The following is a 16,428-nucleotide window of genomic DNA, read 5'->3' on the forward strand; positions in this document are numbered from 1 at the left end:
AGCTATGCTAGCAGAGCAGTGCAGGCACCCAGGGATGGCATACGAAGGGGCTGCATTGGCAGTCAGTAGTGAGATTCTTTGAAATAGCTGTTTGGGGGGCAGAAACAGAAGAGAGGATTCATAGATTCCAAGGGCAGAAGGAATAATTATGATCATCTAGTCCAGAGGTGGGCAAACTACGGCCCACAGGCCACATCTGGCTCGCAGGACCCTCCTGCCCAGTTCCTGAGCTCCTGGTCCGGGAGGCTAGCCCCCTCCCCCGCTGTTCCCTCTTCCCCTCAGCCTCAGCTCACTGCATTGCAGGCGCAATGCTCTGGGCGGCGGGGCTGCGAGCTCTTGCCGGGCAGCGCAGCTGCAGAGTCCGGGCCTGACCCGGTGCTCTGTGCTGTGAGGTGGCGTGGCTGGCTCCAGCCAGGCAGCACGGCTGCCTGACCCGGTGCTCTGGGCGGTGCGGCTGTAGCGCCACCAGCCACCAGTGTTCCAGGAAGCACAGTAAGGGGGCAGGCAGCAGGAGGAGTTGGATAGAGGGCAGGGGAGTTCAGGGGGTGGTCAGAGGGTGGGGGTGGATAGGGGTTGGGGTGGTCAGAGAGTGGGGAACAGGGGGGTTGAATGGGGGCAGGGGTTCCAGGGGGCAGTCAGGAATGAGAGGAGGGGTTGGATGGGGTGGCAGGGGGCAGTCAGGGGCAGGGGTTCCAGGGGTGGCAGGGGACAGGGAGAAGGGGTGGTTGGATAGGGCAGGAGTCCTGGGGGGGGCAGTCAGGAATGAGAGGAGGGGTTGGATGGGGTGTCGGGGGCAGTCAGGGGACAGGGAACGGGGGGAGGGTTGGATGGGGCAGGAGTCCTGGGGAGGGTGTCAGGGGGCAAGAAGCAGGAGGGGTCGGATAGGGGCCGGGGACGGGCCACACCTGACTGTTTGGGGAGGCACAGCCTCTGCTAACTGGCCCTCCATACAATTATGGAAACCCGATGCGGCCCTCAGGCCAATAGTTTGCCTGCCCCTGATCTAGTCTGACCAACCGCCTATGTAACACATGCTATAGGACTTCCCCCAAAGTAATTTTTTTTTGAACTAGAGCACATCTTTAAAAAAATACAATCTTGATTTTAACATTGTCAATGACAGAAAATCCACCACAATCCCCTGGTAAATTGTTCCAATGATTAATTACTCCCACTGTTAAAAATATACACCTTATTTCCAGTCTCAGTATGTCTAGCTTCAACTTTCAGTCACTGAATTTTGTTATACCTATGTCTGCTAAACTCAAGAGCCTATTACAAAATATTTGTTCCCCATGTAGGTACTTATAGACTCGAAACAAGTCACTCCTTGACCTCCTCTTTGTTAAGCTAAATAACTTGAGATCCTTGAGTCATGCTGATGCAGTTCAGGATTGAGATGTATGGTAGTGCTATGTGGGAATGGAATGGCTGAGGTGTAACAGGTGCACTTGGAGCTGTGTGAGGGGGGCCCAGGTTTAAAATAACTTGAATGTTGTAGATCAGGCTTAAGGTGAATTAACAAATCTGGGGTAAGAGGGGATTTATAAGAGTGCCATGATATGCCTGTTGCAGGTGAACCATGAGGTGTATTGGCAGAGCCATGCAGGTCAGGAAAAGAAGGGGATGCCATGGGTCAGGATTGGATTGCCCTGGAGAGTTGTCATAAATGTCCTTCCACACCTGAACGAAGGTAGTGTAACTGCTGTGCCATTCTTTTGTTGCCTTTGAACAGCAAAGCCCTGGCAACTAAGAATGGGGATCGTTTTATTATGAAGTGCCCTGGGGGCTAAAGAAGGGAATTCTCCTACCCGCTAATGAAATTGACACCAAGCACTGCCCCCAAGCAGCGAACTGTCCTGCAAAGAGATGAACCGCCTCGGCAGTGGAAGAAATTGCAATGCATGATAGCGATCCCGGCCATAATTCAGCATGATCAAAGCGCCCAAATCATGCTAATTTCAGTCACAGTCCAAATGTCTCCTTCCTAAAACCGGCACTAACTACCAATGAGATGACAGCCCCGAACCAGCTTTCTAAAATCCAAGCCAAAATGCAAATACAAACAAACAAAAATTAGAGGCGCATTAGAAATTACATCTCCCCCCTCCATCCCTTTGCTAGGTACCCCCTTCTTGCTGCCTCTCTTGAGGGAGCTGGCCCCAATCCCAGTGGGATACAATGTCAAGGTTTCTTCGGGTTTATGCTGGAATTCAGCCTGCTTTCCCCTTCGCAAGATCAACCTCAGCCAATGGCAGCCTCCGGCTCTGCTGGGAGGCGAGCTGGGATTGGTGCAGGAGCTCTGCTGATCACTGTGGAACCCCCCCCCCCCAGTGATGAATGGAGGGGCATGCTGCTGGGGGAGGGGGAGGGCAGCGGGTTGAGGTTCCCACAGAGCAGGGTTATTAGCGAAGAGGGGAAGCCTATCCGTGCCGGGAAGAGCAGCCTAGGGGGCACTTCAGAGCAGGCAGCGGGGCGGGGTGACTGCAAAGGGGCTGGCAGCGGAGAGGGAAGGGAAGACAAAGAGAAGCCCAGAGCGAACATGAGAGGCGGGAAGGGGGGAGAACAGGGGATCAGCTGAATTCAACCCAGGGGAAACGTTCTTTCCTTCCAGCCGCCCTCCAGGAGGCGCAGGCAGGCCGGGGGGCAGCGGGCGGTTCGGGCCGGGGGAGCGCGGAGCGAGGGGCGCCCATGGGGAAAGGCGGGGAGAAAGGCGAGGAGGCAGGGGAGCGCGAGGCGCAGAGCCGGCTCTACAGCTGGGAGGAGATCCAGCGGCACAACCTGCGGACCGACAAGTGGCTGGTGATCGAGCGGAAGGTTTATAACATCACCACGTGGGCAGCCAGGCACCCGGGCGGCCCCCGGGTGATCAGCCACTACGCCGGCGAAGATGCCACGGTAAGGCACAGCCGCCTCCGGGGGGCTCTGACACCTGCCCGCGGCTCGGGGTGGGGAGGTGGGGGGCGCTAGTGCCCGGCTGGCCGCGGGGTAGCGCCGCTGAAGTCAGCCGGGGGCACCAGGTGAGAAGCGGGTGGGTGGGGAATCGCGAGGCATCCCCCCCCCCCGGTGTTTGCCTTTGGTCTGGTGCAGCCTCGGCCCCTTGAGTCCGGGATTAAGCGATCCCCAGTTCTCTCCCTGCCTGGCAGGTGGCCCTCGAGTGGGGAGCCCCGCTAGCCAGCCCCCAAGAAAGGGGGTGAGCAGGGGGGGGCAGCGCAGGCTCCGAAGTGGCTCTTGCAGGAGGGGGGGCTTGAGGGGGCAGAGCGGGGAGCCGCTTTGCTCTCTCCCCCAGGAGGCAGGTCTCTAGTGGGCTCTGCCGCCCTTTGTAAGGAAAGAACCGGATCCGTTTCGCCCAGGCTGCTGCCACAGCTGTTGCTGCTGCACTGAGCTTTGCCTCTCGTTTCCATGGCTTCCAGGCCAAAGAGAGAAAGCGGAGCAGCTGCAGGATCGTCCCCTGGTTCGCTGGCGGCGGGTTCCCAAACCACCTGCCCCAGGAGCACAGCCATCGAGTCTGTGCGCCTCCCAGCCCATCAGCCAGCCGCTCGCTGCCTTGTGGCTCTCCACACTGTGTGTGCCCCAGACGTCAGGGGGCCGGCCTGTGAGAACAAGCAGCGGGATGAACTAACCACTTGTCTACCGTGGCTGGGGCTCCTCAGCAGAAGGGGGAGGTGGGTCTGACATCGTGCACTGCAGCTGGCTTGCCCCAGGTGTGCGTTTGCTGCAGGTCACTGGCGGTGAGATTATTTCCAGTCACTTTCCTTAAAGTACAATGATTTCCTTTGCTGCCTCTGTACCCTCGGAGCAAAGCCTCTGAATGAATGGGCTTTGCAAATGGGCCATACTCTCCTTTCAGCTGCATTCGCACAAACCCATTGAAACCAGAAGGGCTGCAGCTGCAGACAGTACAAATGAGAGACCGCTGTGGCTCAGATGTCTCCAGTTTGTCAAAGGGCATTTGGTCTTGCTCTCGGGTTCAGCTTGTCTTTGCGAGGATTGTCCCACAGGTTTGTGGTTCTATCACTGTTGTGTAGCTTCCCCAACTACATCCCACTCCACAGTCCTCAGTGCAACCCTGTACAGTAGGAGGCAGAATGATCTCAATGTAGGTTCAGATTCAAGCACCCACTGCCAAACCCTGTAAGTGAAAGGGACTTGATCTGCATCAGGCTCACAACTTTTCTATGTATCTACAATCATCAGCCACAAAATGCCCCTCTCATGCAGCTGTAAAAGGATATCAAGACTAAACTAACATAGTTAACTGAGGGCTTCAGGAAATTATGAACTGGGAGTGCTCAGGGGAAGGTGGTAGTGACAAAAACACAACTCTGCAATGTAATTCACATTCTTGAGTCTTATAAGGTCCCCAGCCTTAAGGATGCGCACACCATCAGCGCCTGAATATCCATCCCAGACTGCCCAATGGCAACACACCATCAGCACCTGACCATCCATCCCAGGCTGCCTCATGGCAACACACACCATCAGCGCCTGACCATCCATCCCAGGCTGCCCCATGGGAACATACACCAACAGTGCCTGTACCTCCATCATGGGTTACACCTAAGGACCCACACCAGCTTGTTCAGTTGTCATGAACCAACTCCCAAGGGCATTGACAGCAGCAGCTCCTGTTTGTGTCACACACACCACCCACTAAGGCAGCTCATATCATTGCTACCACACTGGCCCTTTCTTCTGGGCCACCTATGAACACCCACGCTGATGGTGTATGATTGCATGTGTTCACTCATCACAGGATGTCCCTAAAGCTGCTGACATTGATGGTTCCCATGACAACCCATTCATTCAGCATGAGCTTACCTCTAAAGATATTTGTACCAAGAGTACCCATGCCAGCCTGGTTATCTGTCATGGGTTGCCCATGCTCAGAGTTCGTCCTAGACAGGCCACACCTCATTGTGTTCTCACAGTTGGTGCCTGTGGCATTCTGTTTATGCCTCATCTCATGGACAGCTGTCATACTGCCTTAGACCTTGAGAAGACAGACTAGATTTGCAGTGTGTTCCATGGTGCCTTTTAAACTGTTGAGTGTCCCAAGGGCTTCACAAAGCAAGAGCCTGGATACTATAATGCTGTGATTGGGATGGCAAATAGGGCACCCATTTTGGTGCACAGCTACAACTCACACATCTCTGGAGGTCAAAAACTGTTTTTACTGGGAAAAGCCAGGACAACCCCTCCCACTGACATGTTAGCAACACTAAGGAAGCTTCAACTCATCTGGACAATGTCCAACTGGGGACGGAAAGAAGAGATCTGAATGTAACATATCCAATTATTTCATATCACATTTCCCATTTCATCCCCCACTATAGCACCGAGGGTTATCCCAAATCTCTATGTGGGACTTGAACCCATGACCTGCCGGCCTAGAAGAAATTGCAGATACAATACAAGAGGTATATCTGATGACACAAAAACTCGTATGTCATTGTCACTCTCTTTTTTCTGGTGGTGAGAGATGAACTCAGTATTAAATATTCAGGAGCTGGTGTTCTCTAGACTGCTATTGGAGTATGTTGAAACATTTCCCTCTCTGCATAAGTCTGTGACATACTTAATGAATCTCTGTCATGCTCACATGGAGGGAATCTATGACTTCACTGCCCCTGGGATCTCCCTGAGAATGGGAGTAAGGTGTGAGAACAACAGGGGACTCAAGGGCAACCCTGGCATTTTTTATGTGTGCACGTTTCTGTCTTTTCCCATAGAGAAGTGAGTGTGACAGTGCACCCCATAAGGTTTTATGGAAATATGCTTATGAATGTATATATGACATAACTGGAATATGTTTTGTGCTACATATGCCATGTAACATATCTCTGTAAAGGTTATGATCTACTGAATACATTCCTCCTATTTGTATACCTGTATCATTTTTGTACTTGAAGTTAGGAATATTGGTATACTTGCTTGATTTCTAAGTAGCCTTAGTTAAGCATTTGGACAGCTTCTTGGACAGGGGGTGGGAGGGGTGTCCGCACACAAGAGAAAGTCTATTGAAACCCCTGGGAGACCCCTGCATTTGGTCTTCAGCTGGCTCAAGAGATAGCCTCTCCACCCCCAAGGATATCTGAGAGAAACTGGAACAAAAGACAGCAACTACAGGTGGTGTGAGTGATTACTAGACCCAGACTAGAAGGAGACTAGTCTGTAAAAGGAAGCTTACTGGAACACCTCTGAGGGTGAGGTTTTATCTGCATTCAGTTTTCTTACTGTATTAGACATAGACTTGCGTGTTCTATTTTATTTTGCTTGGTAATTTACTTTGTTCTGTCTGTTACTACTTGGAACCACTTAAATCCTAATTTCTGTATTTAATAAAATCACCTTTTACTTATTAATTAACCCAGAGTATGTATTAATACCTGGGGGAGGGGAAACAGCTGTGTATTTCTTTCTATCAGTGTTATAGCGGGCGAACAATTTATAAGTTTACCCTGTATAAGTTTTATACAGGGTAAAATGGATTTATTTGGGGTTTGGACCCCATTGGGAGTTGAGCATCTGAGTGTTAAAGACAGGAACGCTTCTTAAGCTGCTTTCAGTTTAAGCCTACAGCTGTTAGGGGACGTGGTTCAGACCTGGGTCTGGGTTTGCAGCAGGCTAGTGGGTCTGGGTCAAACCAGGCAGGGCACTGAAGTCCGAAGCTGCCAGGGCAAGAAAGCAGGGGCAGAAGTAGTCTTGGCACATGAGTTCGCAGCCCCCAGCGGGTTTCTGTGATCCAACCCATCACAGTTAGACTTTTAAGGCCCCTCAAAATAAATGGATTGAAGGAAGCATCCAGGGCAGACTCTCTACCTGGAAGCATTATGAAATGCATGTCGTGTATTTGGGGAATACATTAAAAGAAAGTGGAGGGGATATTGGTAGAATAACCGTGGGGTGGGGGGTGGACAGCTGAGTAGCAGGCAGAAGATGCTTCTTTGAGCTGCCCTCCAGTAACATCACATGAATCAGAAAGAGACAGCTCCCTGGCTGTAATCATGATGAGCACGAGCCAGCCCCTAGAACAGTGGTTCCCAAACTTTAACAACCCCTTTCACTAAAAGGTCAAGTCTCGTGAACCCCCTCGTGGAAATGAATATTTACAGGGATTTTCTCCCTTACCTCACCATAAATTAGAAAAGCAGTGATCTTGGAAATATAAAATGTGTTTTTATGACATGCTTACTACACACTATTTATTAATTATTATCATTACAGTATTTTAATTACATTATGAAAACAGCAACACTCTTCCAAGATCTCACTTTTGTAGCTTGTATCAGTTTTGATTAAGCCTGTTATAAGACAAGGCTCCTATCAGAGGCACCAGTAGAAAAAAGGGATGCGGGGGCAAAGCCTGCGTGCACCCTGGGGCCTGGGGGGCACCGCCTAGGGTGACCATACAGCAAATGTGAAAAATCGGGACAGGGGGTGGGGGGTAATAGGAGCCTATATAAGAAAAAGACCCAAAAATCGGGACTGTCCCTATAAAATCGGGACCTCTGGTCACCCTAGCACGCCGGAAAAGTGGGGGGGGGAGCAGGGGCTGCCAGAAAGAAAGGGGAGGGACCTGCGGGGGTGTTCACGCCGACGCGGGGGCAGCACGTGACCCTCGTCGTCCCCCCGTACTGGCGCCTCTGGCTCCTATGTTTCATCAAGGAGTATCAGATGTGAAACAGCATGAAGGTATTTAAGAAGCCAACTCAAAGAGTTCCTCCTACACAAGAATTCAGGTCTTGAGCTGTCCAAGCAAACAATGCACGTTACAACAAAGCTTAAACTTGTTCTTCATAATAATTTAAAAACAATACTAGCAACCTATTTAATTTTAAAAACAGCAAAAAATTTCTGCCTCCCTTTCTATTTCATATGAGGAGTCTTGAAGTTTAAATCTCCTCAGTGTGATAGATATGCTTGCTTTGATCTGCTTAGCTCTTGGAAGTCCCCAAGGCTCCAGGTTGCTGGCCCTGTGCTGCCCGGGGTCCCTATGGACAGCTATGTCCGCCATTACGGAATTTTTCCCAAGAACCCCCTGTAATATTTTGTGAACCCCCGGGGGTTCATGAACCCCAGTTTGGGAACCACTGCCCTAGAAGATTCATTTTTCCCATGAACTAAATGATGCTAATCAGATATTCTCTATAATTTCCTTTGTGATTCGAGCGCTCCTTCTTTTTTCTCAGAACCTTTGCTCTGAGTGGCTGATTCTCCATGACCTGGCAGCAAGAGTCCTTGGATATTCACCCCCAAACATTAATTCTGGTTACCACCATCCTCTCTTACTTCCTTTTTGGGTCATCTTCTGGAGGTGACATCAGTCCCACAAAGGGACTGAGGAGGAAAGAGTCTAGTGACCTGCATTAACATTTTGAGGGAATACCCATGGAGGCTTGTTATCAGGTAAGAGGAAGGATGGGTCAGTGGTTAGGGCACTAGCCCAGGGATTGGAAGAGCTGGTTTTAAGTCCCTGTTCTGCCACAGACTTCCTGTGTGACCTTGGGCAGGTCACTTGGCTCCCTGTAGCTCAAGCTCCCATCTGTAAAATAGAAATAGTAGCACTTCCCTACTTCACAGGGATGTTGTGAGCATAAATACAGCAGAGATTGTGAGGTGCTCAGATACTACAGCAATGGAGGCTATATACATATACAGACGCTCCCCGACTTACTCGAATTTTGTGTAAGTCGGAAACATATACCCGGCAATTACGCAAAAACAAAAAACAACACCCCTCCCCCATTTCTAGCTTACAGAACTTTTTCCGTAAGTGTGGATTTGCGTAAGTCGGGTTTGCGTAACCTGTATAGGGTACATAGATAGAACTAGTGACTCAGGACAAAGTTTGCTTGGGCTGGGTCAGAGGACCAAACAGAAACAGTTCCAAACTGTACCCAATGGAAGTTTGTGCTGAAGGCCTTGTTGACACTGGGGATTTATCCCAGTTTCAGCCATTGGTGTAGCTGTATCAGTGCTAACCCTTGGTGTTCACAAGGCAAACTACGATGATGGGAACCAATGGGTCTCACCCCTGCTTGAAATGTGCCTGTGCAAATCATGGCTTTCCTTGTCCACACTGGGGGTTTGCACTGGTGCAGCCAGTGACTGAAATCAGGGCCAATCTTCCAACATAGTAAAGGCACAAACTGAACCTATCTGACTGCAAATCATCCCTTATGGTAACAGGCTTTCACTTTGATCCTCATTTGCTTATAAAGAGGGATTGTTTAGACACTTTGATACATGATAACCCAATACGAGAAAGGTTTCTCTCTCCCTGGTTGAGGTGGAAAGGGATCAAATTGCTCCCATAACTAATGGGAAAGTCCTGACTCCCTGAAAAAATGTTCATTATGTAAATCAGATATTTTTTTTTTGGCTTACTTTATTCAATGTTATTAGGCAGCATATTCTGCCTCTTCCCTCCTGCTGAGACTCTGGTATTTTACAGCTTTCCTAATCTCTACATTATTCCCATTGACTTTCTTTTTCTTTCTCCCCCTCCCCGTGCTGGCTCCTCACCTTCTCCCTGCTCCAGCCCTTGCTTCTCATACAGTGATGCTAATATCCTCCTCTCTGTGTTTCTTTAGCCCCAATTTAAATGACTCAGATTGACATGCCCCCTTCTTCCTCCTTGCTCATCCACTTCCTCCAGCAAAACTGAGGTGGACAGAGCAGTTTTAGGGCCTGATCCAAAGCCTGTTGGAGTAAGCTGAAAGACTCCCTGACTCCAACGGGCTTTGGATCAGGCTCTTAGCCCAGTATTTTCAGAAGGGTTCAGCACCCACAATTGAGGACAGATTTTGAAAAGAGCTCATCTCCTTGTGACATTACACCCCATGAGGTTTTATGGAATATGCTTATGAATGTATATATGACATAACTGGAATATGTTTTATGCTACATATGCCATGTAACATATCTCTGTAAAGGTTATGATCTACTGAATACATTCCTCCTATTTGTATACCTGTATCATTTTTGTACTTGAAGTTAGGAATATTGGTATACTTGCTTGATTTCTAAGTAGCCTTAGTTAAGCATTTGGACAGCTTCTTGAGAAAGGAATGTGCAAGTTAAGTGCCCAATCAAGAAGCACTTAACGGACAATGGATCTCGGAAGGCTCCAATCCACATAAGAAGTCTACTTGAGGACGTTCAAGGTGGCATGTGAATCATGGCTGCTACCTGTAAGTTCTGAGCCATGCATGGACATGTGACTTGCCCATGTGACTCCCAAACTCCATCTTGTAGCTGGGATTCTACACAGGGGGTGGGAGGGGTGTCCGCACACAAGAGAAAGTCTATTTAAACCCCTGGGAGACCCCTGCATTTGGTCTTCAGCTGGCTCAAGAGATAGCCTCTCCACCCCCAAGGATATCTGAGAGAAAATGGAACAAAAGACAGCAACTACAGGTGGTGTGAGTGATTGCTAGACCCAGACTATAAGGAGACTAGTCTGTAAAAGGAAGCTTACTGCAACACCACTGAGGGTGAGGTTTTATCTGTATTCAGTTTGCTTACTGTATTAGGCATAGACTTGCATGTTCTATTTTATTTTGCTTGGTAATTCACTTTTTTCTGTCTGTTACTACTTCGAACCTGTGACGGGTTGGATCACAGAAACCCCCTTGGGAGCTGCCACCCTATGTACAAAGACTACCCCTGCTTCTGTATTCTCTGCCAGCTGAGGACTCCAGCACCCTGTCTTGCTGAGCCAGACACTCCAGTCTGCTGCAACACCGACCCAGGGTCTGAATCACTTGCCCCAAAGCTGCAAGTTTACCTGAAAACAGCTCCCAGAAGTGTGCTTATCTTTAGCACTCAGCTGCCCAACTCCCAATGGGCATCTGAATCCAGATAAATCCGTTTTACCCTGCATAAAGCTTATGCAGCGCAAACCCATAAATTGTTCGCCCTCTATAACACTGATAGAGAGATATGCACAGTTGTTTACTCCCCCAGGTATTAATACATACTCTGAGTAAATTACTAAATAAAAAGTGATTTTATTAAATACAGACAGTAGGATTTAAGTGGTTCAAAGTAGTAACAGACAGAACAAAGTAAGTCACCAAGCAAAATAAAACAAAATGCGCAAATCTATGTCTAATCAAACTAAATACAGATAATCTCACCCTCAGAGATGCTTCAGTAAGTTTTTCTCAGACTGGACACCTTCCAGGCCTGGGCACAATTCTTTCCCCTGGTACAGCTCTTGTTCCAGCTCAGGTGATAGCTAGGGGATTCTTCATGATGGCTCCTCTCCCTCCTTGTTCTCTTCCACCTCTTTATATATCTTTTGCATAAGGTGGGAACCCTTTGTCCCTCTGGGTTTCCACCCCCCCTCACTGGAAAAGCACCAGGTTAAAGATGGATTCCAGTTCAGGTGACATGATCACATGTCACTGCAAGACTTCATTACTCACTTGCCAGCACACACATATACAGGAAGACTCACAGGTAAATACAGCCATCTGCAGACAATGGGAGTCATCAAGATTCCAAACCATCCTTAATGGCCCACACTTTACATAATTACAATAGGCCCTCAGAGTTATGTTTTATATTTCTAGTTTTAGATACAAGAGTGGTACATTTCTACAAATAGGATGATCACACTCAGTAGATTATGAGCTTTGTAATGATACTTTACAAGAGACCTTTTCCATGAAGCATATCCCAGTTACGTTATATTCACTTATTACCATATTTTTTCTAAAACTATCCCAGTTACATTATATTCACGTATTATCATGTTTTTATAAAACCATATAGACTGCACAACGTCACAGAACCACTTAAATCCTACTTTCTGTATTTAATAAAATCACTTTTTACTTATTAATTAACCCAGTGTATGTAAGGAAAGCAGGGGCAGAAGTAGTCTTGGCACATCAGTTGGCAGTTCCCAAAGGGGTTTCTGTGATCCAACCCATCACACTCCTATACAGGTCAGTTGTGGATAATGAGCACTTGAAAACCTGGCCCTTAGTGTTTAGACCAATAGGAACATAGGACTGAAAGGTTTCAGAGTAGCAGCCGTGTTAGTCTGTATCCGCAAAAAGAACAGGACTCCACATTCTACAGGACATTATCCTCTGATCCCATTGATGATTACCAAAAGAAACTATACCATCTGCTCAAGAAACTCCCTGAAAAAGCACAGGAACAGATGTTTACAGACACATGCCTAGAACCCCGACAAGGGGTATTCTATTTGCTACCCAAGATCCATAAACCTGGAAATCCTGAACGCCCCATCATCTCAAGCATTGGCACCCTAACAGCAGGATTGTCTGGCTATGTGGACTCTCTTCTCAGGCCCTACACTACCAGCACTCCCAGCTATCTTCGAGACACCACTGACTTCCTGAGAAAACTACAATCCATTGGTGATCTTCCAGAAAACACCATCCTGGCCACTATGGATGTAGAAGGTCTCTACACCAACATTCCACACAAAGATGGACTACAAGCCATCAGGAACAGTATCCCCGATAATATCATGGCTAACCTGGTGGATGAACTTTGTGACTTTGTCCTCACCCACAACTATTTCACATTTGGGGACAATATATACCTTCAAGTCAGCAGCACTGCCAACATTTTTATGGCTGACTTAGAACAATGCTTCCTTAGCTCTCATCCCCGAACACCCCTACTCTACTTGACATCTTCATCATCTGGACCCATGGAAAAGAAGCCCTCAAGGAATTCCACTATGATTTTAACAATTTCCATCCCACCATCAAACTCACCCTAGACCAATCCACACAAGCGGTCCATTTCCTAGACACTACTGTGCTAATAAGTGATGGTCACATAAACACCACCCTATACCGGAAACCTACTGACCGCTATACTTACCTACATGCCTCCAGCTTCCATCCAGGACACACCACACGATCCATTGTCTACAGCCAAGCTCTAAGATACAATCGCATTTGCTCCAATCCCTCAGACAGAGACAAACACCTACAAGATCTCTATCAAGCATTCTTAAAACTACAATACCCACTTGCTGAAGTGAAAAAATAGATTGACAGAGCCAGAAGAGTACCCAGAAGTCACCTACTACAGGACAGGCCCAACAAAGAAAATAACAGAACGCCACTAGCCATCACCTTCAGCCCCCAACTAAAACCTCTCCAGCGCATCATCAAAGATCTACAACCTATTCTGAAAGATGATCCCTCACTCTCACAGATCTTGGGAGACAGACCAGTCCTCGCTTACAGACAGCCCCCCAACCTGAAGCAAATACTCACCAGCAACCGCACACCATAAACACTAACCCAGGAACCTATCCTTGCAACAAAGCCCAATGCCAACTCTGTCCACCTATCTATTCAAGTGACACCATCATAGGACCTAATCACATCAGCCACACCATCAGGGGCTTGTTCACCTGCACATCTACCAACATGATATATGCCATCATGTGCCAGCAATGCCCCTCTGCCATATACATTGGCCAAACCGAACAGTCTCTACGCAAAAGAATAAATGGACACAAATCTGACATCAGGAATCATAACATTCAAAAACCAGTGGGAGAACACTTTAACCTCTCTAACCACTCAGTGACAGACTTGAATGTGGCAATTTTGCAACAAAAAAACTTCAAAAACAGACTCCAAAGAGAGACTGCTGAACTTGAATTAATATGCAAATTAGATACAGTTAACTTAGGCTTGAACAGAGACTGGGAATGTTTAGGTCATTACACTAATTGAATCTATTTCCCCATGTTAAAATATCCTCACACCTTCTATGGGTCATCTCGATTATCACTTCAAAGGTTTTTTTTCTCTCTCCTGCTGATGATAGCTCATCTCAATTGATTGGCCTCTTACAGTTGGTATGGCTACTCCCACCTTTTCATGTTCTCTGTATGTATAAATATCTTCTTTCTGTGTGTTCCATTCTATGCATCTGATGAAGTAGGTTTTAGCCCATGAAAGCTTATGCTCAAATAAATCTGTTAGTCTCTAAGGTGCCATAGGACTGAAAGGGGCCAGCTCTAAATTACAGACCCCAGTCCCCTGCTATCATAGGCAACCCATCATATAATTCCATTCATTAACATAATCCCTCCAGCTTAAAACTAGTTAGGTTGTTGGTTTCCCCTACTCCTATAGGAAATATGGTCGCAAACCTCACTCTGGTGATAAGAAACCATTTCCAGCCCTTCTCTGCATTTGTTCCAATTTGAATTCATCTTTCTTGATCACGGCTGTTCATAATTATACACAGTATTCTTACCAGTGCCTTGTACAATGGCATTAATGCTTTCCTGTCTCTACTAGAAATATTTTACCTGATACATCCTAGGATGGTATTTGCTTTTTTTCAGAGCAACATCACATTGGTGGCTCATAACCATCTTGTGATCAACTGATACTTCCAGGTCTTTTTCGTCCTCTGTCAATTCCAATTGATGAGGCCCCAGTCTACAGCAGAAATTCTTGTTATCAGTCCCTAAGTGCATGACCTTACACTTCTATGCTATTAAATTTCATCCCATTCCTCTTTCTCCAGTCCTCAAGATCATCCATTTCCCCCCTTATGATATTCCAATCCTCCTCTTCATTGACAATGACTCCCAATTTTGTCTTCTTTATTGAGAACTGAGGCAAAGTATTAATTTACTGGGGATATATCTAGATTATCTTTAATTTCTATCCCATTCTCACTGCACAGCAGCCCCACTTCTTTTCTTGTTCTCTTTTTAGTTATACTGCTAATGAACCTTTTACTGTTTGTTTTAATTTCTTTGACAAGGTCCAACTCAGTTTGACTTTTGGCAATTCTCACCTTCTCCTCACATGATGCAGCTTTCTGACCTCCATGATGCAGCTTTTTTAGCTGATTAATCACTTCTTCTTTTCCTTGTAGGCTCTTTGTTTACTCCTCGTCTCCTTTATGAAGTGGTTGTTCATCCAGCTAAATCTGGAGCATTTCCCTACAAGTTTTTCCCCCTTGCTTGGGATGCAAATTCCAGACAGTTTTTGCACTGTTGAATTAAAGAAATTCCAAGCCCTCTCCACATTTAAGTCCCCTGAGCTGTTTGGTCAACCTGACATCACTAATTAGTTCCCTTATTTTCTCAGAAACTGCCCTTTTGAAGGAAAAAAAACATAGCAGCCAACCTATTCGGATTATCCTTCCATTGAATTTAAACCAAATCAACTTGTGATCACTCGATCCAAGATTTTTTACTATGACCAGCTCTTCTATAATGTCCCCACTACTTACCAAAACCAAGTCTAAAATAGAATCAACTCTTGTGGGCTTAGTGACAGTTTGGTGAAGAAATCTGTCAGCTACCACATCCAGGAGTAACTGGGCCTTACCATTATTGGTAGCATTCGTTCTCCAATCTATATCTGGGAAGTTAAAGTCTCCCAAAATGGCACAATTTCCAGTAGTATTTAATGATACTCTCTAATAATATTTAAGTGTTCTCTATTCATATCCAAATCCGACCCTGGGGGTCTATATCTAACCCTTAACAGTATCCCAGTAGAACCTTTTTTGCAATCCTTCGTAACAAACTATGTTATCACTTCTTATGTCTTTACAGTCCTCCCTCCTTTCCTCTCTCATGTCTTCAAGTCCCCATCTGAACTCCACCATCATCTCCAGGTGGATCTCTAGCACTTGGATCTTTTCTGCCATGAGCTCTATCAGGTGGCATGTCATATGTAAATATCTTTCATCAGGTACCCATTCAAAGATATTATACAACCTGCAGCTTCTGCATCCAGTCTTTGTCTCCACTTCTTCTCAGGACACCTCTAGCGCTGCCTCCGTAGCCATCATTGTCTTTTCTTTCTAGTCCCTTGCCTTAAAGAAGAAAGGATGAAAATCCCCTGAACTCCCTCCTACAGACTCCCAAGTTTTCTGTATTCTGTTTGCCAAGCCCTTCTCAATAGATGGGACTTAACACTCCTGGGTTCTATTCCAGGCTCGGAGACCTTGGCCAATACCTCGTCTCCTTTGAAAATCTTAACCTTATTTCCTTGGGTGACACAGTGACCACATTGGCCAGTCTCATTGTGTGAATAGTGAAAATCCACATGCTGGCAATGGGCTAGGTCACTACGTAATGGACAGTGTCAAGCAAAAGAAAACAAAGTCTGAGTCCCCTTGTGATCTCTCAAGCAAAGGGAAATACCATAGATAAGGAATTTGGCAATTTAAACAAATAAGCAGGTTTCTGGTGGTGGCTCTTGTGACAGTAGATCTCAGTACCATGTGGACCTGTTGAAATTCACTGGGTGGAAGTTCTGTGAAGATTCTGGAGTGAATATCAGAATTTTGCTGTAACAGAAATGACTGAGCTGGAGGGAGGGATCCTTGCTTTTGAGAAACTCCCCACCCCACTGCCACTTTGGGCCAGATTCTGGCCAGTTC

At 47.0% G+C, this 16,428-nt stretch overlaps 1 protein-coding gene across 2 annotated transcripts in view; it reads left to right on the top strand.

The window, feature by feature from the left end:
* The first annotated feature begins 2,485 nt into the window (after positions 1-2,485).
* Positions 2,486-16,428, top strand: part of FADS2 (fatty acid desaturase 2) — a 40,600-nt gene continuing 26,657 nt past the window's right edge. The window contains exon 1 of one of the 2 annotated variants that reach the window (XM_005289233.5): positions 2,486-2,898. In XM_005289233.5, the coding sequence (XP_005289290.1) occupies positions 2,692-2,898 (207 nt within the window). In that variant the 5' untranslated portion in view covers positions 2,486-2,691. The remainder of the gene's footprint in view (positions 2,899-16,428) is intronic. The other variant, XM_005289234.5, reaches the window with a different exon arrangement.

This window comes from Chrysemys picta, chromosome 4 (assembly GCF_011386835.1).
Source record: "Chrysemys picta bellii isolate R12L10 chromosome 4, ASM1138683v2, whole genome shotgun sequence".
Classification (NCBI taxonomy): domain Eukaryota; kingdom Metazoa; phylum Chordata; order Testudines; family Emydidae; genus Chrysemys; species Chrysemys picta.